This window comes from Corylus avellana, chromosome ca2 (genome assembly GCF_901000735.1).
Source record: "Corylus avellana chromosome ca2, CavTom2PMs-1.0".
NCBI classification, from domain to species: Eukaryota; Viridiplantae; Streptophyta; class Magnoliopsida; order Fagales; family Betulaceae; genus Corylus; species Corylus avellana.
The window spans coordinates 3222199-3245966 of record NC_081542.1 but is presented as its reverse complement, the minus strand read 5'-3'; the positions used below and the strand labels follow the sequence as shown (position 1 = coordinate 3245966).

Genomic DNA, 23768 nt, shown 5'->3' with positions numbered 1-23768 from the left:
GAATTTGGAATTTGGTCTTGAATCTCTTATTAAAGAAAATTAGCCTTTAATAGTTCAATGTATGTATATGATAGATACAAAAGGCACTACGTTTTTTGTTTTATAATATAAAATACAAATATATTAATAAACAATTCAAAACATTTAAGAATACATGCTTAAAATTATTAAAAGAGCATATATTACTTAGATGCTAAGGGATACATGACGCCTTTAAAGCTTAGGTTAGAAAATTTTTAACCAAATTTGGAGAAAATTTCTATTAAAAACAAAAAACACCATTCAAAACACAAAAAATGTAGACTGCAAATTCTTTGAAATTTTTAGCTCCATTTATTAAATCTTTTGTTTTCTCTTCTCAAAATAAAAATATTAATAAAAATAATTTACTTTTATATTACATCAAAACACTTTCAAACTTAAAATAATAAAATTAAAAAAAAAAAAAAACACGTCACAGAACACAACAAAACAGAGCCACCATGTCTTACTATCATTGAAAAATGAATACGTCAGTGAAAATCAGCTTCTTCTCGCTAATCACAATATGAAACAAAGACAATGCAAGGCTCTTCGACAAAACTGAGAAAGAAAATGTATAAAAGTTCGTCATAAAGTAGAATGAACACGACATTTGGTAACATGAAAGACGTAAGTGAGAAATGTGTCCCTCGAATCTCCAGGCTTTTACACGTATGCATGAAATACCAAAAGAGGACAATCCGACTTGATTAGAGTTTCAACCACCCAAAAGAATTTGGTTGAGTTTGGTAAACGAGCTTGATGATGTTAAAAACCAATGAAAGGTAAAGAGAGAATAAAAGCCATCGGGGGCCATCTTCTTCGTCCTATCAAATTTCTTTTAGGAAACTTCCCGGAAAAGGGCAGAGTAAAGCGGTGAAGGTGATGACCTTTGGTCCACGATTAGGATCGCACCCTATCAAAAACAGAAAACAGACTTTGCTATTTCATACAAACTATCAAAAACATCAAGATTCAATGATTCGAGAGTGAAATCCTCAAAATTCCACCTCCAGCATTCACACCCGACTAGCCAAATTTAACTGCATCTGGCTAGCTATTTTAGCCTAAAAATTGGTGAGCTGCTAAAGTAGACGTGCTCTTACGTTCAAAAAAAAAAAGACATGCACACGACTATGATGGAATGTAGGAGATTTGAATAAGAAGGAATATTTAAATAGAATGGTGAAAGTTGATAATTAAAATAGATAGTGTGACATTGATGCTTTGGAAAAGTGGGTAATTTAAATAAAAACATGTGATTTGTTTTAGTTAAAATGGATAGAAAATCTGGTTAGGCGCCAAGAAAAAGCTGAAAATGTTAACCCCATATGCATATGGATATGCAGTCACTTGACCTTCGCTTAATGACAATCGCTACAAGATGGTTATGCTTTCTATAATATAAACTAAAGAACTCCAATATCCATGTGCCAAAATAGTGAATACTGTTTGGAAACAATTCCTAGTGATTAAATTACCCATTGGCATTAAAATTCAAGTAAAATCAGTGTTCATAATGTTCATAATCCCTCCATTCTAGATGTCTGGCCCTTTGGCTAAGATCAAGAGCGGTCTTCTCTTTCTCTGTGTGTGTGTCAATTTCCGTACTTTTAGAACATCTTGGGACCAGTCTCTCTACCTTAACCACAAAATTATTACCCTACATACATGGTTGTCCCTTCGTCCCATCCCATACGGTGCGACAATCAACAAGACCAACTACTCAATCAATCTAACATGTGATCATCTATATCAACATTGAAAGAGGTCTCTCTATCAGTGATCACATGCGAACAAAACAGTACCATGTAGTAATGGTTTGTAAATTAGCAGTAAAGTGCCTTAACACTATTTACCATGTAAAACTTTTTAAAGTCCTTTTCACCACTAACTGCTGAACCAACCGCATTTATTTTCAATGCTAGAATGACACAATGGAGCTTAATGAGGATACACCTACCTTTATCATCTTTTGGATTGAACTGAACAATTTTGCAAAGGTCGATACACTGCTCCTGGTAGCAGTGAACAAGCTTGTGTATTGATCTAAATCTGGATTGAGGTTACGTCTCCGACTCGTCCGCCTATGTCATAAAACACAAACAAAAAGCACTTGAATTTGCAAGTTAGAAGTAAAATAAAAATAAAGTTTATTAAGATGAATCAAATCCCTTGTTAATTAGATGAGAAGATAACTAGCAATGGGTTCAGCAAGAGTGAGGCTTACAGGCTAGTTGAGTTACCATTAGATAAGATGATTTCAATTTTTGAACCCAATCTTAAACCTTCAGTTCCCATTCATATGGTTCGAAGCAGAATCGTTTCCCCTAAATGATTGAAGACAGAAGCTACAATCAAGTAGGGGTAAGACCAAAAATGTTTCTAAGCAGTTTTAGAAGCTGTGACATCTCAGATGAATGACTAATTAGTGCAAAAACATAACAAGCAATCGTTTTCTAGTTTGTCAATGTAACGCCCCGCCCTAAATTCAAGGGCAGAAGTGGAGCAATTCTGCCCTTGAATTTCGGGCTGGGCGTTACAGTCATTGCTAAGCTTTTGCAGGAAAATACAAGTGTCTTCTAATTTGCTACATCAGCAGAGAAACGAAACAGTTTGATGGCGACTAAAGCCTCTTTTGTTTGCTCTACACCAATTTGAGGCATTTATTATGCTTTCAATCCAAATGGCACTTTATGTTTAGAGAGGTCAACCTAAGTCTAGTCTTAATAGTAATTAGTATGTCATGTCTGAATATAATAATCTTGATAAAATTAGTTAAGCACCTAAGAGAGTGGCATGGGCCTGCCAGTAATAACTAGCATCCAGGCCCACAATACAAAATATAATATGAATAAGCAGTAATGATGGCTCAAAGACAACCTACCTGACAGGTTATTGTTGGAGCTAAGTTTTGCGCAAGGGATAAAAGGAGGGAGACTGAGAAACAAAGGATCCTGGGAGCATAGATGATCTTCATTAACAATGGCCATTGGTTGCAGGGCACTAAATTAAAATTTTCTCTAACCAATAACGTTAACAAATGTTGCATTCTGTAATTATTTTTGTTTTTTTACTTCCTTTCTTTTTTTTTGCCACTTTTTTTTCTCACTTTTATTCCTTTCCCTTTTATTCTTCTAGCATCTAATAAAGACAGCCTGGTAACAGTTAACATGACTTGTAAGCAGTATTTGAGTCTACCATAAATATGGACACAGCTGATTCTGGGCCCCTTTCTCCTCTAGAATGGCTCTAAATATTCATGGGCGGTACAAGCTTCTTTTTTGGAAAATCCTTTTGAATAGCCGCTCCCCAAAGGGCAAATTTATTTCGGTTCATTCCTCCCCAAGATGAGCAATCTAACAACTCAAAAAAATGCTAGCCAAATTTGGTACTATCACTCCAAAAGGATTACTTAAGTTGCAATTAGAGCTCCTTAAAATTACTTATAAAACTCAATCTCACCTAGTGAAAAACCAATGTGACACTTGGTACCCATGAGCATTAGGAAAAGCGGTAGTCAATTTTGGGCTATCATTCTAAAATGATTAGTCAAGTTGCAATTGGAGTTTATTAAAATCACTTATAAAATGTCAGTCTCATCTAGTAAGGAACCGATATAGGACATAGCATCTATGAGTATCTTTATAATCCACCCACTCAATATATATAATTTCTAATGACCTAGAGAAAACACTAGCCACATCTGTTCTATCATTCCAAAAGGATTAGTTAAGTTGTAATTGGAGCTCCTTAAAATCACTTATAATACTTAGTTTCACATAGCAAGGAACCAACATGGAACTTAGCATCCATGAGCATATTTATAATCTATCCATTCAATATGGGCAATCCACCAACCCAATGTGAGACTAATTTTCTGGGGGTGTCACAAGCAAAGTCTCTAATGCCCTCTGTCACTCGAGTACAAAGAATCTTGGGCATCTCTTCTTAGCTTGTCACTTCTCAAGCCTATCTTTGAATGGGTTAAAATCATCTTGAACCCCCCTCTACTATTAATTTAGCGGATGACCTCCATTTTAGGCTCTTTGCTGTTTCTGCTTTGGAACTTATTTGTTTAACAAGGAATAGGCTCATCCATGATAATTCTGTTCCCTCAGCCTTGCAGCTTGGCTCCCTTGACAAAAAGGTGAGCCTTTGACCATCTTCACGTGTGGGAATCTATCTCCCCTGCTCCTCAGATCATCCCTTTAGCTTTGCTTGGTTGTTTATCTTACTCACAAACAAAAAAAACCTTCCTATCCTTATCTCAAATTTGGTTTCTTCAAATCTTGAAAGACACAGCACTGAAGCTAGGAAATCCAACAAAACAACCTATATTGGTTTTGGGCTCTTGATAAAAATTGAAGATCTGAAACTGTGGTGGTTGATTTATGGAAATTTTCTGAACAACTGAGGAAGTGTTGATTTTCACTCTTCACATCCAAGCGAGGTATACACGTAGGACTGACTATAACATGCACTAGTTAGAGGGAAAACTACAGGATGCATACTATTTGATCTGCTGCTTTTTTCACTACACACTCCACAGATTGATAAATTTTTACTTTCACAATGAAGGTCATCTGCAGTATTTGCTGCATTGAAAGTTGGCCTTCCTTTTGGCACGCATTAGCAACTCTTCAAAAGATGCAACGATTTGCTACTTTCTAAATAGAAAATGAAACATACCTCATCTGTGATAAAATTGAAGTCAGCTATGGATTCTGTTAAATTGTTTATCTCAAGGCCTACAAGTATCACCAAGATCATCATGCTCACGACGCCATTATCTAACTATCAACCTTCCATGACAGCCTAGGACATGTACGACCGTCAAAGCTGTAACGACCCAGGGAAAAACGCTAGCCACATCTGCGCTACTACCCCAAAAGGACTAGTCAATTTGGAGTTTCCCTAGAATTCATTATAAAGCCCAGTTTCACCTAGTAACTAGGCAATGTGGGACTTAGCACCCATGACTATCTTTATAAACTACCCACTCTATGTGGGCTTCTTCTCATCTTCCCAATATGGGACCGGGGTGTTACAAACTCCCTCTCTTAAATTCCTGACGTCCTCGTCAGGGCTACGTCATGCAGTGCTCTAATACGTACCACATGGCCTGGCGTTAATAGGTGGCTCTGATACCACTTGTAACGACCCAGGGAAAAGCGCTAGCCACATCTGCGCTACTACCCCAAAAGGACTAGTCAATTTGGAGTTTCCCTAGAATTCATTATAAAGCCCAGTTTCACCTAGTAACTAGGCAATGTGGGACTTAGCACCCATGACTATCTTTATAAACTACCCACTCTATGTGGGCTTCTTCTCATCTTCCCAATATGGGACCGGGGTGTTACAAAAGCCATCACCAGTACCACCTCAAAAATGATTATCTCCACAACATTAGTTTAAACGTTAAACTACGCCTTAGCACCGCTATTGATAAGGAGAAACATATATTACTACTGTACAAAAGTTGGCAGAATAGGATTGCCTTTCAAGAGATGTTGCGGAGTTAAACAGTTAAGTAACAAATGGGGTATCAAAATAAAAGGCAGCAAACCTACATAAAAGATTGAAACTAAAGCAAGGTAATATAGTCACTTAGGGCTATTAAACAAAGAGATACCAAGATTGAAAATAGCAAGGTAATATAGTCACTCAGGGCTGTTAAACAATGAGATATAACCATGAATAATTAATAGAAAGGAGGCACTATATAATTTTCACATACCTTCAAATGGTTGATCGATAGTTGTTCTTTTGATGGATAAGAGAATTTTTGTTTAATTTTCCAATGTTCTATAATCTGCAATGCTGCTGCAACTGCACTACTTCACACTGATATTTATGTATTATTCAATAGCCAGATTATTGAAGAATCTTCTCTTGAGACAACCAACTAGTTTGAAACCAGCTACACTTGGTTTTAAAAAGAACAGGAAAAAAAGCAATAAACAGACACAATATATCTTGACTTTACTTCCGCTAAGCAGAGCCAATATCTTTAGAGAAATGCTACATGTACTACTAATCTGTATATTTCACGTCAATGGTTATTTTCACTGTTACATCAAGATTTCTCATATCTTTATTACTAGATAGTAATGCTGGCCAAAAACTGGCCCTTTTTGCATAATAGGACCTCCCACAATTTGAATCTACATTTTTGTTTTGAGAAATCGCTAGCAGGTATTCATAAAGTGTACTTACGGTTGGATATTTTTTTTTCTTCTCATGATGCTTCACTAGTCTATTAAATCGGTTAAACAGATCAGTGAAATCATAAGCCATAGTAGACAGACTTTACCTGGAAATAAAGGCTTGTCATTCAACAGAACGAATTAGAAAAAACTTTAAGCCTCAAACAATCCAAGAAACAATGCCAGCCACTTAAGTTACAGTCACTGATGATATGGAGGCTATTATTAAGGTCACTATAAGATAACAATTAGCCACGGGCAGTTAGTGTAGAGACATCTCTCATAACGTGAAGCAAAACTCTGGATACGTATGAGAATCGCTACGATCTCTACATACTGCGTTGGTTCTTAAGATCTCAGCCAAGTAAAGGGAGGAGAAAAGGGTTCTTCTAAAGAAGAAGTCCACCCACATGAACTGGATAATAGCCCCATAAAAAATAAAAAATAAGAAACAAACAAAAAGAGTTCTGCAGAGGTTATCTCAACAAATCCATAACAGAAAGAGCACAAGAGCCACTTGAGGATGGGAGAGTGAGGCCCATACCTGTGCTTCTGGTTCAAAATGGTATTTGCTAGCACTGGAATCAGTATTGAGGGTCAGGTAACCTGAAATGAAAGATAAGGTGGCATCATCCCTGTTTTGCCCAAATGCCCAAACCTGATGAAAACTACATTTAAATTAATACGACTTAGAAATCTGAATCAACTTACAAAAAAAGTAGAAATAAGTTGAGAAAGAGAAAGATGATTGTACTCGTGCAGGGCGGGAGACAAATCATATCATGCATCCCTCAGATTGAGACAGTGCTGTGTGTGTGTGTGTGCAGTTTCAACTCGAACCCAGATTGACAACTAGCCCGACATCTATCTCTGACTCATGGCAGCTTCAGAGTAATTTTACACAACCCGATTGGAAATCAAGAACCCCAATATCAGATATAAAGGAAAACAAACAAAGAATTGCAGGGAATATGAAAAAAAATTGAAATATTGTTTGAATAATATGAGGTAAACGATTGGGAACATACTTGAGATATCTCTGGAACCAAAAATGGTATACAAATGGTTTTATTACCATTGATGTTCATTGAACAACAGAACAAACGATCAGTACTAAAAATGAGAAATGAACCTTAACAATCAAAAAAATTTCTTTTACCAAAAATGGACGTAAATGTCTGGTCTGTCATAAAAGTAACATATGGAAAGGCAGAATTAAATGCGTCAGATTAACAAAAGAGGAAATAAAAAAAATAAAAAAATAAAAAGAAAAGTAAATTTATAATATTTAATGTTGTGGGTTACTTTTCTTTTTTCTTCACGGTTGAGATTTTGGCGTTGAAGATTGAACGAGTTTGAACGGGTCAAAACCCACCACTCCAAAAGCTGGATTCATGAATTAAACCTAGTGGCAAAGCTGACCACTTCAGACGTTTTTTTACGGTTGGATAGAGCTCGAGTCCATATTCGGTTGAAACTGAACCCCTTGTAATTGAAGCATGGGTCTCATAATAGGACACGAAAAACACGTGTTCTAATTCCAACTAATCCAATTCTACCCCGTTATTCTCTCAATAAATCAACCTCGTCGAGTGTATTAAAATTGAACATGAAGCTTGTAAACCACTGTAAAGGGAATTTGACACAATTGCCAACCAAAACTTGAGGCATCAAATGATGCTGCCTTTTACCCTTCCCTCCTTCATTGTTATGCCTCATCTTAGCTTGGTGATGATGCGACATTACCTGCCAGACGACATTTTTTTTTTTTTTAATCTACCTGCCAGACGACATATTTACACACAAATGGAGAGTAGGATTTGCTGGTCTTACGACTTTTCATGTTGTGTGGGGGCTGCTAAGAAGCAAGGCATTTTATACTAATAATCAGTATTCAATTGAATGAGAATTTCTTGGAATGCAATCAATTCATACCAAACTCATAACAATTAATATAATAAGAGTTAATACTTCATATACATGAAAGAAATGTGCAAAGGATGACCAATGCAAGGATTTGACGGTTTTGAAGAACAAATTATTGACCAAATACACCGTAAAGAACACAGCTTTATTAGATAGCTGTAGTTGGTACAATAGACATTGTACACTGTATAGATAACTTTATATATTGCATGAGCTTCTTGCTAATCTTGCATGATGCGCGAGCACATCAAGCGGCTACTGTTTTACTGGCATCGATGGATATTTCTTTTGAGTGTTCATCAGCGCAGGAGTTACCAGCTTTATTTTCATACGCGGATTTACCGCCACACCCACCACTACCACCACACCCACCGCAGCCACCACTCTTCACCATGTTTCCACACCCACCACCGCAACCACCACCACACCCACCGCAGCCACCACTCTTCACCATGTTTCCACAGCCACCGCCACAACCACCACCACCACAACCACCACCACAGCCACCACAGCCACCGCTCTTCACCATGTTTCCACAGCCACTACCACAGCCACTACCACAACCTCCACTAGACAAGCTGTCTTTTTCTGGTATTGCAGCCTTTTCTTCAGCCATGTCCACACTCAACTCTACTTCATCTACAGAAGTGGTCAGATTGGTTCTCATGTCTTCCTCATGGAAACCATTGACTGTTTCAGTTGGGCTATCCATCTCCAAAATTTTGCAATTCACACCAAATCCATTATATCCTTCCCTCTTGAAGATATCAGTGAGTATAAATGCGGATATAATTCCAGGCATCGCCATCCATTCTTCCTTGACCTATTCAATTTTAAACAATGATAATAAGAAAAGGTCATGTATGTCAGACATTTTTAATTCACAAACTTGGTAGTTGGCAGCATTTTACCTTGAAAAGTCCTGATTTCAACTCAAGTAATGCCACTGCTTTTCCATACGGATCTTCCCTAGAGAATTCAACTGCTGTCATAAAGTCCTGTTCACTTGTATGCTTCTGACAATGTTTGGGTTCATATTCCAGCTTTCTGCCAGAGAAGAATTTTACCTGCAGCAAGAAAATAAATTCAACAGATAAAAAATACAAGTCACTTCAAAAGATTATCTTAAGTTCAGTCCTATCCTGAAGGCAACAAATCTATCAGGCGATAAATGCCATAATAATGCTACAGTAACTCGGACACAAATGTGCAATACAGCACAAACATAGACATCTAAATAAAAATGCAAACGCTTTGCCAAAAGAATTAATACATAAATTAAAGAAATAAAAAAAAACTAAAAGAAAAGGGCAATTTTCCCGCAACACATAACTGACATAAGGACATTGCACGTACAGATGCACTAAAAGGATGGTCAGAAAGGTATGCATGCAAACCCTGTAAAAGTTCAAGAGGAAAAATTCCCCATATGGTATATCACAATAATTTCAGCATAGTTTCATAAATTTCGAGTCTCTGGCACTGCTCTGCTAGTCTCTAGAGAGTGGGTAAGTTAAGCAAGCACTACTCTATCACGAAATCTGCTCCAATTGGTAGTTTCTTAAAAAAACTTAAAACGGTGTTAAAAGTGACCCACCATGTGGAAGCTACTCTTATTCAAGATGTTCTGGCAATCTGAAAAGCAAGTCTGCCATAACACGGTTTTGCAAAATCCTAAAATTTCTAGAATGATGAGGCAATGAAGAACCAGAACTGATGCATACCTTCCTACTGCCCATGAGCTCAAAGAGATGGCCATCGTCACCCGATTTCTTTTGAAGATGAAGGGACCAGCGAGAATCCATTAAAGACCATGCAGTTCCGACAAACTCTGCAAGAGTGTGTGTTTCACCAGAAAAAGTAATGCCAATCACCTCCTTCCTAGGAATGCAGTTTTCTCTCGCCCTGTCATTCTTTGAGTCTCTGAAGTGCAATTTATATAGGCAAAAATTCAAAATTCACAGCTTCAGAATATCTTATAGCATCTAAAACCACCAGTGAATCATACACTATTTCAATATTCTAAAAATAATAGCAAATCTTACAGCAACACTGATTTCAAGATATCAATTCCCTGAACTTGGAAGGGCCAATAAATTATCATAGCAAATTAGAACAGTTAAAACACTATATTTAGTCAATAATATGAGAACTTTGTTTCGAGTATATTAATCTAGTTTAATTGATTCCTTCCAGAACTGCAACTATTAAAGATCTCCAGATAACCCGTATTTCTCACTTGCTCAGATTTGAATATTATATCGAAACATTGGAAATCAAAGTCTCTGGAAGCAAGTTATTTAAAATGGGGCAATGAACCAATGCTGGCATAAAAAGGTTCTCTTCGCCAGCATGCGAAGATTATACAACAATAAAATTGTATGATTACAATGGAAGACTATACAACAATAAAGGCTCAACCTCTCTAATTTAAACCAACCATACGAAGATTATACATTATAAAGTTCAGGTTCAGGAAATGAAGATTTATAAGATGAGAGAAGAACGGTATACCCTAGCCTCAACCTCCACCCATTGAATTTTAAAACTGAGATAGAATGTCCCCACCAATATGGGAATTGAATTTTATGTCTGTTTATTAGAATGTGCATGTTTGCCCAAGGGTTCTTATTCTTAAGAATCAAATAATAATAATAACAATAATACTCACCAATCCAAGTTCTCCTATGCAATTATAAAGTGCTTAGCATAGACTCAACCTACCTAGCAAGACTAACATCCATATCTTAACAATATAGATTACAGGGTCATTAATCTGAACAACACACACACATACATGCATGCGATCATAAATCATAAGCAATATATTTGTGCAAACATACAGAATCCTACCCATGTACATACACATACATATAGTTCAGAAGAGTTGGAAGGTAGTGTTAACCCATTGTGTAGCAGAAATTGCGGGCAAAATTGTACCTCATTTGGAGGCTGATGACCTCTGCATCAGTTTCATCAATGACAAGCGTTGAGCTTTTGGCGTGCTGAACTTTTCCCGGTAGTGGGAAGAAACAAGAACTTTTTGAAAATGGTCGAGAACGAATCATGCGAAGCACATGTGGTGCTGAAGATGGAACAGTGAAAGAGACAGCAACTCGAAGGCAGATTGGTTTTGAGATCTTATTGCTAGAACTTGGCACCAACTCCAACCATTTTTCCACTGAAAGTTTAGAGACTGGGACCAGAAATTCTTGGAGAGAGAGTGAAGTAGAACCCAATATTTTTGGAGCCCTAGTTATTGGTAAGTTGGAAGTTGAATGAGATATGAGTTCAAAGAGCAGCTCTCCTGTCGGTTCACATTGAAAAGAAGCAACCTGTTTCTCTCCAGACTCGGACAAAATACTCAGTTTGCGCTTAGCATTAAAGAGTGCATCAGGTTGTCTCTTACAAAATGAAACAAAGAGACTTCCCTTGTGCCCCTCTGGTAAGTTCCTAACTTCGACAAACTCCAGAAGGGCCTGAGAAAGGAATTTGAAAAAAAAAAATGATAGCTTTCAACAAAAATGGCTCAGGCTGCATACCCCAACATAATACATGAACATTTATTATATAGAACCAGAAGCTATAAGCAGCTCATTACTCGCGCTAAATCATAGGATTGACAATCAGGAAATACTGTCAACAGAATACCTTTGTTTTTTTTTTTTTAAAAAAAATCTCATAATTTTGTCATAAGTGCTAGTATTAATTTTTATTTTGGCACAAGTTTTGCATCTTTAAACACAATCATAAATTATCTAAAATAATAATACTAATCCTGCGCAATGTAATGAGACTTTTTCTGTCCAAAAAAATAAAAGAAAAGGAGTACTCCATGAAGACACTTATGACTTCTATAGAGTAACATGTTAGGCTCCAAGAGAGACAGAGGGAGAGATCCAATGACATGCAACAGATAGAAAATAAAAGAATACCAGATCTGGGAGATGGCATAAAAGAGGTGATTGGAGACTACCTCCACAACCTTCAGCTGGGGAAGCTGAATTGTATTCTGAAACTCGTTGGACGCATCTACCTCCTTGCCAATCATGTTTGATAAGCAAGGAGTGGTTGTGAGAGGAGATGGGGCACTGCCCCTATGCATTGCCCCAGCTTTCCAATACCTTGTACCAAATGTCTCTTCCCACTGCTTGGTAGTTCCAGAAAAACCAGTATCCAGTTTCTTCCCTTTAGTTCTGTCTGAGTCCATGTCATCATGCTCCAAAACCTTTCCAAGTACTTCTTTGAGATCTTTACAATAAGAAGCAGGATGCAACTGATGAGTGTGCCAGATGAGGTCAATGTCGTAGGTAGGAACGCAAAAGCGTTTTATAGACTTCTCCCTGTTTCTCTTAATTAGGTGCAAAAATCCTTTATACCTAGCAACAGCTCCTTCAAGAAAGAGATCATTATTCATATGGGGTCTGGATACCTGTCACAAATATGTGGAAGGAAACTTACACTTTTGGAAAACAAGAGATACATCATGTGATAACTGATATGTGTACGAGTCCCGGCAGGCATCTTTGAAGCAAATGGTTAACAACGTAAAAAATATTAATTAGAATTATAATCAAGCCAAAGTAGATGGCCTAGAAAATACACCGTGCTATTTGACCATTCAACTTACATTGTAAGGGGTGCTGGCACTTCCATTAATTATAAAGAATTTATCACTTCACACTATTTATTAACTTGCCTTTCATCATCAATGGATTCATTGACTATCAAGTCACTACAAAGCCTCATAAAGCCAATGATCTGAGACAATATCAAGATTGAGATCTCAGAAATGAAAGTTCCTTGTAACACCCACATTATGGAGCTATATAACAACTTACTTCCAAATCATGCTTCTCAAAAATGGACCATTGATTAAGGGCAATTCCAATATGAAGGCATCATATGATCCTGTCATAAACTGATATTGCTAATACAATTGAAGTAGCAAGTCCAAAAATCATCCACCTTATCTTTTAATCACAAATTGAAGACATTAGGAAGTAGGACCTCAGTTGCCCAAATTTATGGGCTACACTTCAAAAAAACAAAAGTTCATTATCACTATTACCTGGTAAAAGAAAGGACTCTGCCTTTTAACTGCCGAAACCAGATCATATTTAGTGCACTTTTGAACACCAGGAAGTGTCTCGGAGATATTTTCTGAGAATGCTTGAGTTATGTTGAAGTTGTAGGGTTCTTCTGGATACAGTCTATTCCAAATTTCTTCTGTTTGTCTTTTACAAGTGCCTTGAATGGAAGACACGACATTAGAATTGTCAAGGATTCTTCCATAAAGTTCCTCACAGTCAGATTTGTATTGTACCTGAATAACAAAACCACAAAAAAGAGAATTAAAGTTAAAAAAGAGCTTAGCAATCCGACTTCAATGAGAAAAGAGAAACTGAATAGAAAAAGAAAATGATAATTCTATGTTTTTGGTGTAGAAGCCTACTGGATTAAGCCTGTGACAATGCCAAACCCATTCACAATCAAGAGGAACAACCAAAGGCCCTTCAGAAATCCGGGACTCAGAATGCTTGGCAAGTAAGGGAAGCCAACAAGCATTATACCTGAAATTAGCATATTCATGATTCAGAACTTCTATTTGGAGTATTTATAGAAAACTCTAAATGCATGTACTAATGCATACTATCATAAATAATATTTATATAGGAATTACTATTATGGTTCATGGATTCAAACCTTCTTCTCCTTAAATTAGATAAGCATATTCAAACCTTTACAAACGAAAGCTCATAAACTTGATCTTATTTTGCCTTGACAAATTAAGTACAAAAAGACTTTAACAGCAACAGGAAGCCCAAAACAAACAAATTTACACCACTATTCCCTAATAAAGAACCCCCCCCCACCCCTCCAAAAAAGAAAAGAAATGTATGTGTGATTACACATTGGATGAAATTGCGCAACAAAATGCAAAAACTGTTTGTCAGAATGCTTTACCTGTAGATGGCCCTCTTGAGGTCAGGGCCATCATAGAGGTAACGATTCCTATCAACAGCGGCAAGAAACTGAAGCTGCTGTTTGGCCGCAACCACAAGGTCAACACTTGTCAAAATCTTTTGCGCTTCATTCCACTCAAACTCTTGCTCCCCTTCCATATTCTCTCAAATCTAACCAAAGAAATACCACCTTTCAGCAACTACATGATATAATAAAAACTTACAATTCATAGTAATCTATAACACTAACAGCATGAGATCATCCACATAGTACATCAGAACCAAATACCCAATACACAAAGATCCCAAAATCGTAACTGAATTTAATAGATGAATCAAATTCTTAGCTGTAGTTTAGTTCCAAATTGGGTATCAATGTTCATAATCAACTACACTCCTTTTTTTTTTTTTTTTGCCAAGCATTAATCACCTATAGAACAAGCGCTAATCAGAGAAGTGAAAAAATGGAGAGAGATCTTCATAATTCATAAACTTACAAAGAGCATCCAAACTATATAGAATTCAAATTGAACCCATAATTATTTAGAAACTAAATCGAATTGAAATGTCAAAGCACCACACCAGACATGAAAGAATCAAAATTTTTACATCTAAGAATTTTTAGAATTTATAAAAATAAATAAATATATATAACTCTTACCAACTTTTTGCTCGCCGAGAAAACTGAAGACAAATGAAAGAAAAGAAAACACAGACGCAAATTTCATATGAAAACGAAAAAAAAAAATCAAACTCAACAACACAAAGACATCAACTATCTCAGCATACTAGACACTTTGTTTCGTTCTCCAGGATTGGAAACAACGAAAATCCCAACATGTAAATTTTATACTCATTTCTTTTGTCAACGTTTTCTTGGAAACCAAACAGAACTAAATCTCCAACTCCTTCGATATTCGCCAACACCAATTGGATTTGCAACAAACACAAATATTTCTCTACAATTACATTAAAAAAAAATCGCAATTCAACTAGAAATTAAGAAAGTCAAATCAAAATATCAACACCTTCTTTACGTTGCTTTGCGTACTCTGTTTCTTCTTTTAATCTTCCTAATCAAAATTGTACGTCAAATCTATTTATAGTGGTCTGGGAAACGTACAAATTTTCGAAGTGACCAAATTATCCTTGCCTGAACCAACGAATTAACTGCCGAGGTTAACTTTCTTTTGAGATTTTTCTTGGTCATTAGGGTGTTACACAAGGATATATACATCCTTATAATTTTAAATAAATTGTAAATTTTTAAATTATAAAATTTAGGTCATTAATTTTTGTTCACAATTTTGTTACCAAAAACTTAATAAAAATATACTTAATTCTCAACTGTAACATACCACATTTTTTATGTGTGACATTTTTCAATCATTTCAATTCCTAAAAACAGTCTAAATTTCATAATTTATTTAAAATTATAAGATCGTTTCCCAAGCATTTTGATGCCTATAAGTGACATTTCCCAGCGTTTGGATCAAATAGCATCCTTGTTGATACAAGCAAGTTATGTGACTTACATAATAAAATACAGCGCCGAATGTATTATCTAAGAATGACTTTTATTTAAGATTAATGTCATCAATTATTGAAATATTTGTTATGAATGTTAGTAAAGGAAAATATGATTCATAAAGCTTGATTTAGAATGAATAATGAATTGGAAATTGAGAGGAAAAGAGTCCATATATATATATAAGAGTTGTTTTGGTTACTTTAATGGATTTTGAGATAAAGATGTGATATTTGAGAGGTTGTGAAAATGTTAGATATTTTATTATAATGAAGAAGACGTCAAGAATTGTATCGAATTTAATAGCAAAAAAAAAAAATCCGATTTCGAACAAAAAGTACTTTGAATTATATATATATATACGTGTTTCTTTTTACCTAGGTCCTGGAAGAAGCAAGGAAAGGATGAAACTTGTATGATGAAACATCCTCCTCACTTTCTTCATTTTCTACAATAATTATTGTAACCATGGGTAGAGGACAAATTTGTAAATTTGAAGCTTGTGACTGCCCAGTGCATGTCAAAGTGGGCATAACAATTATTTTATTTATTAAGAAATTAGGTGCATAATTTGATGGGTAGGGTAGGGGACAAAGGAGTTAGCTGAAGATGCTCAACCTTTTTAAACAGAAGAAAACAAGGAAGTACGTAAGCAAAACATGAACCTCCAATCCTCGTCCTTCACGATCCACGACATACATGTGTTTCCTTTTTCGGTTTTTTGGGCATGCAACAGATAATTTGGTGGTAGTACAACAAAAGTTATCTATGTATGTATCGTACCAATATCCGCAGTACGTAGTAATTATGATTAAGTTTTTTCAATTCAATTTAGAGTAAAACCTTATCCATTCCCACATATCCCACGCAAAAGCAATTATTTTGATGAAACTTTGCCCAGTTTAGAGTAAATCATGTTGCTTTTTCTAGAAAAGGAGGGGAAAATGGTTATATCTCCATTAAAACCATTTGCCAAACTACACCAAATTGGCACTGAAGATTCTCTTACCCCTCTTCCAAGTGCGACCACTCATACCTGAGTCAACTATGGAGCTAAAGATGCATGATTGATACCTTTCAATTGTGGGATTCATGGGTCACAACTTAAAGCATAGAACTGCAAATTTATGCTTAAGATGAACTTGACAATTGATAGTAGTATGACGCAGGACATAACTGAAGTTGTTATAAGAACTTACGACAATAAACAAAATCTAAAGATTGAAGGTGAAAAAGTATTTAATAAGAGAGAAAATAACAAATAGAGAAGAGAAAACTCTGGCCGTCCCAAAGAAAAACAGAGAATAACTATGAAAAAACTAAAATTTGATTAAAACTCAAAGTGTTGAACCAAGCCCACAAGTTGGGGCTTATATAGCTGAAGCAAAACAACTTTTTGCCAAAATGGCAAAAGTCTAATTATTTCATAAAATCTAATTACATAATAAAATAGAGATTGCAAATTCTGATAATAAAATCACTACTAAAATGGGAAAAGTTTTCTAAAACGACAAAATATCTAAAAATAGTGATCTATAGGGAAAACAATGAATTTTGGGCCTGAAAACAGAGCTCACCAAGCATAGCTGGGTGGCTACGAAGTGCACACCAAAAGAGCTTTATGGATTGGGGTCATATGCGCGATTTTGATCTTCGTAGCAATAGTTACACTCGATTTACTGCCATATGTGCATAATTGCCACAATTATGTCTGATTTTACTGAGCCTTACTGTTCTTGCACTGATCTTCTCCAACAAGATATTCTAGCACCATTAATTCAATATCTGACAACTCCGCAGCTGCCGATCCTCCTGTGTCATAGTGCTATTGGTGAAAATGAGCATCACCTCATCACTCCTCTGATTTAGTGTCCCCTTCTGTTTTAGAATCTTGAGACCTACCATGCTCCAAATATTCTTCTTCAATAGTTTCCTTGAGGATGAACAGCCTCTGTATAACCACAGGCTGAGTCATTTGTCTGGCTTCCCTAATGTCAGTTTCTTCCTTATTGAGATTGTATGCATCAAGCATGATCTTAATCCATTTGTGCAGCTCCTTGGGAGTACTGCTCAACCACAGAGAAAAATGAATAAATAAATCCAAAAAAGTAGGCCGAACAAAAAATCTGATTTCAGAAACTAACTTAAGGTTAGTACTGCAACGTAAAAAAGCAAGAAGCTCTATTACGTGTATAAAGCATAAGGCTCCTTGGCTTCACGTTCATCACCCGGGGAGAAAGCTGTTGCCAGTGCTGAGAATCGCTCTTCAGGATCTGTGATGTTCAGCAAATGCTTAAGTAGCTTTATTTCTTTTGGCTCAATGCTCTTAAGACTGCTCTTTGTGGCTTTATATAAACGATACATTATTTCTTTGACCTGAAATTACATGTCTAAGCTTAACAATACAAAACAAGGAAACACTTGAGCAAATAAAGGCATACAAAAACAGTGCAATGAAAAAAAAAATTACAAAGCAAAGCTTGATTTTAAAGCATCAGGTTTCATGGGGTTCTAGATATTTTCTGTGTGACTTAATAACTTTATAATCAACGTCAAGCATCTAACCATCTCATAGATGCGGTTATAGCCTTTATTTGGGATCTGCAAAGCAAGAAGAAGCCAAGCCTCTCAAGGCACATGTCATGCTTGCTAAATATGTAGACTCATCTGTCACACAAGAACTGCAAAATTTGGTTTGTTATCAAGGACATATCTGGGCAATGAAGTTGAAACCATTCCACTGTCTGCACGTAAATGGCAACACAAAACAAATAATTGGGTCCATCTGGGAGACCTAGACAAACTTTAAAATGGTTCTACTTGTCGTTTTCGCCATTCTATTCAGAAACATGCTACACGAACACTTTCACATGAGCTAAATGTTTTGTTGGACAATGACATTGTGACAGAGGTTGGACTACTTTAGTACCCAAATAAGAATTATGCTCATTAAGTTGTTTTGGTTTTCCGGGCATGTTCATTAAGTTTTTGCTCATATGCATAGAGTGCTATCCTATACTATCTAATCTACAAAATTTCGAAGGTTTTATGCTCTAGAATATATGACGTATTTGAAAAAATGTGCTCATCATTCATAATGATGAAACATATTTTAAATCCATCACTAACGTACCACAAATGTCACATTAAACTGGGAAAAAAAAAATTGAGATACCAAGCAATCAAACATTATCTATTTTAGATGACAATTCATATTGAAGCCTTGTCCATCTTGCTTAGGCATTTTGTGACCCATTAATTAGTTGGGAAAGGGATCCCCATGGTCCACAAAGAGCAATTCCTCAGCTCAAGGTGGCCACTCCTACCTCATTTTTCATAGTTGTGGACTCCTTAGCTGAAGCCCAAGCACTATTTATCAACAGGATCAAGGAGGAATCAAGTTCCTTCGCCTTGGCAAGGCTTTTAATCTTCTCACATGCCACTTCCATTGATGGAGAGTTGAGGATATCATCAAATTTGGCCTGGGCAGCATCTAATGTATCCACATATTCCAGCGTATTATCATAAGCACTGACAGCAGACAGGCATCTGGTCCCCAGTCTAGCCACCGCTGCTCGACAAAATGGGACAATAATATAAGAGACATAAAACCAAGCTACATAAAAAAGTTCAGGAGAAACTTTTGTAAAGAATTCAAGCAGATTTATTTTAGGCCAGACAAAATTGAAGTTGTAGTATATTATAGCTTGTTTTCATTCTTGTCAGTGAAACCTCCTATGTTATCATTCAACATCCTTATTGAACATAAGTGGAAGCCAATTAGCCAATTTGCTTCAACATTTTCATCCAAGGATAAAAAGGTTACCATCACGATCCTCCAAACTGTCATAAGTCTGCGATAGTACATCGAGGTAGATAAAAAATTCCCCCGTGAAGTCTTTGCGCCGACGTGTAACAATTGCATTAATATCAGTTGGGTTGTCTTGGATCTCCTTAAGAAGTTCACTATGTCCTTCCATTTCATCATCAATCTGCAATGCTCACTCCTGATGAAACAGAACAGGAAAAATACCTCTACACCCAAACGAGTATCTGTATATTTAATTGTTAACCCTATGTTTGGTTGTTGATAAGGTAGCAAAATTAACAAAATTACAGTTTCAATCTTTTTTGATGAGTAAAATTACAGTCTTCAATCTGAAAACTCCACTGCATAGGGAACCAAGAAAACCAAAACTGGACCCAACCAAGTCTGATACAACCATTTGGTTAACTTGGGGGTAAGTTCCTCACTTTTATGGAAACTAAAGTAACATATAAAATCAGGTTCAAAATCTCTTTTTTCCTAAGCTTTTTTCAGCAACCAAACAAACTGCAAGTAAACAAAGTATAAGTACAAATACATGCAAAATATGCACATTGTTCTACCTTTTTAACCTTTCTTCCAAGTGAAATCAATTTCTGCTTCATAGTAGGATCGGTTTCCCCTTCTGCCCGCGAACGACACCAATTGTAGAAGGTTTCCCTGTACTTCTTCCACTCCTCCCTGAACACCAAATACTTCCTCCATTCCTTTGTCTTGGGCTTCTCATTCAAAAAGACCTCAATAATCTTGTCACAAAACTGAGTTATGGTGTAACCCTCTGCAAGCTCAACCTCTACTTGCTCTTCCACTTGAGCGGTGGCTATGTCACTGACTTGAACACCTGAGTACCATTCTTTTATTCTAAGAGACCCACAAAATGAACTAACAAAATCTATTGAGAACACCTACAAAAACCCCACATTCGCAAAACACAGACACACTTCTGACTTTCCTTCAATTGCTTAGAAAACCTTGAAAGTAATACAAACCCAGTCATACTTTTTTATGCGTTATTCTGTTTTGGACTTCAAGAAAGTAACAAGATTTATAAGGAAAAAGCAAAGACAAGAAAAGAAAGATTCACAGACACCAAATAGTGGCAAGAAAGTGAGAGAAAAACAGCACAGCAAACAAAGAAAGTAATACTCACTGGTGATGGGTTCGAAATGGGCATTCTGGGTTTTGAAACTGTGAATTGTTGTTCTACTCCTTTTGTCCTTGGCCTTAAGGCTGTGTTTGAAGTGCGGGAAAAGGGAGGCAGAGAATATTGGGGGAATTGTAGGAGAGAGGAATTCAGTGAAAGGAAAGGAATTGATGTTGCTGGGGTTGAAGATAGAGGGTTTTGCTGCGGAGGTTGAGAGCTCCATACCCAATAAGCTGCTCATGCTTTGTTGTAAACCTGCATTGCTTTGCTTGAAGCACAGTGCGAAAGGATAGCATCGCGTCTTCCTTTGAACAGTGTATACACGCTTGAAATCGGCGTCGTTTTAGCTTATTTTGTCGTATATGGTGTAATTTTTAAATACTTTATTTTATTTTTTTCTAATCAAGGAGGTAAAAAGTAGTTGATGCGGTTGGATTTAGTAAATAACCAGACATATTAACAATTTGATTAAATTTCTCTTGTTTAGAACATGTATTCCAAGGCATGCACGTGATGTTAAATAGGCGAGACCTTTACAAAGTTTAGGTTGGTAAAGTTAAAACCATAACTAAAATATGTACTTATCATTTATTAATGTTAAGATAGTTTTTTAAAATTGGATTAGAGGGATTTTTTTTTCAACTCATTCTATTCGACTAACATATATCATGCAATTCGCACATCATTTTTGAGATTTACATGCTTAATTAAATAACAAATATGAGTTTAATAGATTCAAATTCTTCCGGCCTAATTTTATATATATATATATATATATACCCGTTAAGTGTTATATATGATAGCACTTTGAGCTGTTACCTGTATATAGCAGGATGAAGATATACCCCGGCCATCCCAAACAAATGAAGCTTGCAACTATAACTACCGAATGCATGTGGTGGTCTAGTGGCGGTAAGTGCTAGGTTTTAGGGTCTAATTCTATGAAAAACGCTTGTAATTATTTTCACGCCACAGGCTTGGTGTTCACAGGTGCTTTCGGTGGGCCGGGGTTAGATTATGTTATGGCTAAATCAATATGAGGGAGCGCCTACGAACTCCTCAGCTAGACTTATTTTGTCATTAATGTCCAACAAATGAGTGCTATTATGATCATGCTAAAATATGATCCTCTCTATTTTAAATGTTGTAAAGATTTAAAGTTTATGCATCTAATAATTAATATACATAATGTTATCCAATCACCCTCAGAGAGGAAAACTACTCCAATAATGTAGAACAACACATATGATCACAGTATGAGAGAGAGAGAGAGAGAGAGTGGCATAATATTGGCAAAAACATCATGAGTTGCATAATTATTTAAGGAATTAATAGCAAGGACGTCTTCTTGATTTGCATCTTGAAAGCTCCGTTCAGAAGGACGTATTATTTGTTACAAAAGTATATGATCTACGCGCCAATAATAACGCAATATATCTTCTTTTTTTTTTATTAATTTACTTCTAAGAATATATAATATACGTATTAACTTGATTAAAACTCAATTGATAGACCTTTAACCTTCAATTCAGCCTCTTTTTCTTCGGACAAGGGTTTTGAAAGAGTCTCTTATCCGTATAGAAAGGGCCCACTCAGACAGGGGCTCTTTTATGAAACTTTTTTATCCAAATCCTAACTCTGTAATTTGTACGGCCATGCTTATAATTTGTTAATCAAAGTTTTTTTTTTTTTTTTATTTGACATGTCTGCAAGGAAAAGAACGTTAATCAAGAAAAATAATAATAATCCTAATATATTAGAATAACATGTACGTTTTATTACTAACAAAACTTGTGTCATTTCATAACCATCCTAAAGAATGGGGAGGTTCCTAAATGGACGGTCCAATATATTTGCATGCTCGGCGAAAGTAAACGTACGTCCAAAAAAATGGGCTAAAGCCGGGCAACTGGAGTGCTAAAATGCACCCACTAATGTCAACACAGACGTACGAACGATGATGGAAACAAGAAAACATTTCTTCTTTCGAATCAAACGACTGGAAACGGATTCTTCAATGAAGACAGCCTCGCGTTAACTTTGGAATTATCTCCTCACCAGCTGTATCCTCCTCTCCGGATCCTCCGTTTAATTCCCTCCATCAGCTCCCATCCCCGAACTTGGGAGACCCCAAAAAGAGAAAAACAAAAATATATTAACACCAACAATAGTTTTCTCTCCATCTCCCTCCCTCTCTCTCTCTCTCTCTCTCTCTCTCTATGCCATAAAAAAGTTGTCAAAGAATTAAGTATATACGTACGGACAATATATCATTATCAATGGCCCGTACCAACAGCGATCGTCGCGAGACGGTGATCGACAGTTCACTTCACCGGCGGGCTTGAGTTTGCGAGCCTTACTTACACGGTGACGAAGAAGAAGAAGATTGAAAAGAAATGGCGGAAGCAAGAAGCCCTCGTGGAGAATCCAATTGCTGCTCGACCATCTCATAATCCTGGCGCGTGGGCAGCTCATGTATCAAGGATCGCCCAAAGATGTCACCCGCCATTTGTCGCGGATGGGGCGGAAAGTCCCCAAGGGAGAGAACTCAATAGAGCACTTGATCGATGTAATACAGGAGTATGATCAATCTGAACTTGGCGTCGAGGTACTAACTGAATTTGCATGTACCGGTTTGAAGCCGCCGGCATTGGCAGAGGAGGATCTATCACTATCGGTTTCAACTATCGCACCGTCGCCTACTCCGTCGTGTCTCGGCAGTCATCCCGCGGAAGGGAGTCTAGAGAAGGGAAAGTCCAAAAAGCCACAAACTAATGCTTATGACGATTATGATCACAGTTTGAGAAGCCCTTATAATTCAAGGTCATTGGCTAGTAGCGACCATGGAGTCAGGCAATTACTGAGGCTTACACCGTACCTTCCCGGACAAGTCAAAAAGGGCCAATCTCAATGAGGTAAAGAACACGACTTCTAAATTTAGGGATGGCAATTTTACTATTAGGATTTTGTATACTCATATTCATGTCAATCTCGAGTCAACCCGCTACATGTCAGGTCAAACAGGTCATTCTTTTATGGGTTAGATACCTTATTCACCTATGTGGTTTAACTTATTTATTTTTTAACCTCTAAGATTTACTTTTTATCACAGGAGGTCTCTCTGGTTTGCCTAAAGACGGAAATGATT

General features: G+C 36.5%; 2 protein-coding genes, 1 long non-coding RNA gene and 1 pseudogene across 7 annotated transcripts; 1 reads left to right on the top strand and 3 right to left on the bottom strand.

Moving 5' to 3' along the window:
• Window positions 1–488: 488 nt before the first annotated feature.
• LOC132168869 (uncharacterized) lies at window positions 489–7296 on the bottom strand. Of its 3 annotated transcripts, none has more exons than XR_009438934.1 (5): window positions 7259–7296; window positions 6775–7114; window positions 5762–5868; window positions 1985–2108; window positions 489–937 (listed from the first exon to the last, which is right to left on the bottom strand). It is a non-coding gene; the product is annotated as an uncharacterized LOC132168869 (long non-coding RNA). The 3 variants fall into 3 exon arrangements; XR_009438936.1 differs by having other exon boundaries at window positions 5762–6888; window positions 6985–7114; XR_009438935.1 differs by having other exon boundaries at window positions 5762–7114.
• Window positions 7297–8156: 860 nt separating this feature from the next.
• LOC132168868 (glycine-rich domain-containing protein 1-like) lies at window positions 8157–15204 on the bottom strand. Of its 3 annotated transcripts, none has more exons than XM_059579945.1 (9): window positions 15151–15204; window positions 14124–14293; window positions 13612–13729; window positions 13228–13482; window positions 12133–12588; window positions 11097–11635; window positions 9881–10079; window positions 9068–9223; window positions 8157–8979 (listed from the first exon to the last, which is right to left on the bottom strand). In XM_059579945.1, exons 2-9 carry the CDS (start codon window positions 14279–14281, stop codon window positions 8404–8406), a joined length of 2457 nt encoding a protein of 818 aa, XP_059435928.1. In that variant the 5' UTR covers window positions 14282–14293; window positions 15151–15204; the 3' UTR covers window positions 8157–8403. The 3 variants fall into 3 exon arrangements, with proteins under 3 accessions (XP_059435928.1, XP_059435927.1, XP_059435929.1); XM_059579944.1 differs by lacking the exon at window positions 15151–15204 and adding an exon at window positions 14784–15130; XM_059579946.1 differs by lacking the exon at window positions 15151–15204 and having other exon boundaries at window positions 14124–14513.
• A 1751-nt stretch (window positions 15205–16955) lies between these two features.
• Window positions 16956–21474, bottom strand: LOC132168484 (uncharacterized protein At4g37920). Its single transcript, XM_059579473.1, has 7 exons — window positions 21440–21474; window positions 20627–20925; window positions 20040–20317; window positions 19477–19642; window positions 18977–19221; window positions 17839–18026; window positions 16956–17716 (listed from the first exon to the last, which is right to left on the bottom strand). The coding sequence occupies exons 1-7, from the start codon at window positions 21472–21474 to the stop codon at window positions 17503–17505; spliced, it is 1425 nt and encodes a 474-aa protein (XP_059435456.1). The 3' UTR covers window positions 16956–17502.
• Window positions 21475–22899: 1425 nt separating this feature from the next.
• LOC132168483 (ABC transporter G family member STR2-like) overlaps window positions 22900–23768 on the top strand; it is a 3685-nt pseudogene continuing 2816 nt past the window's right edge.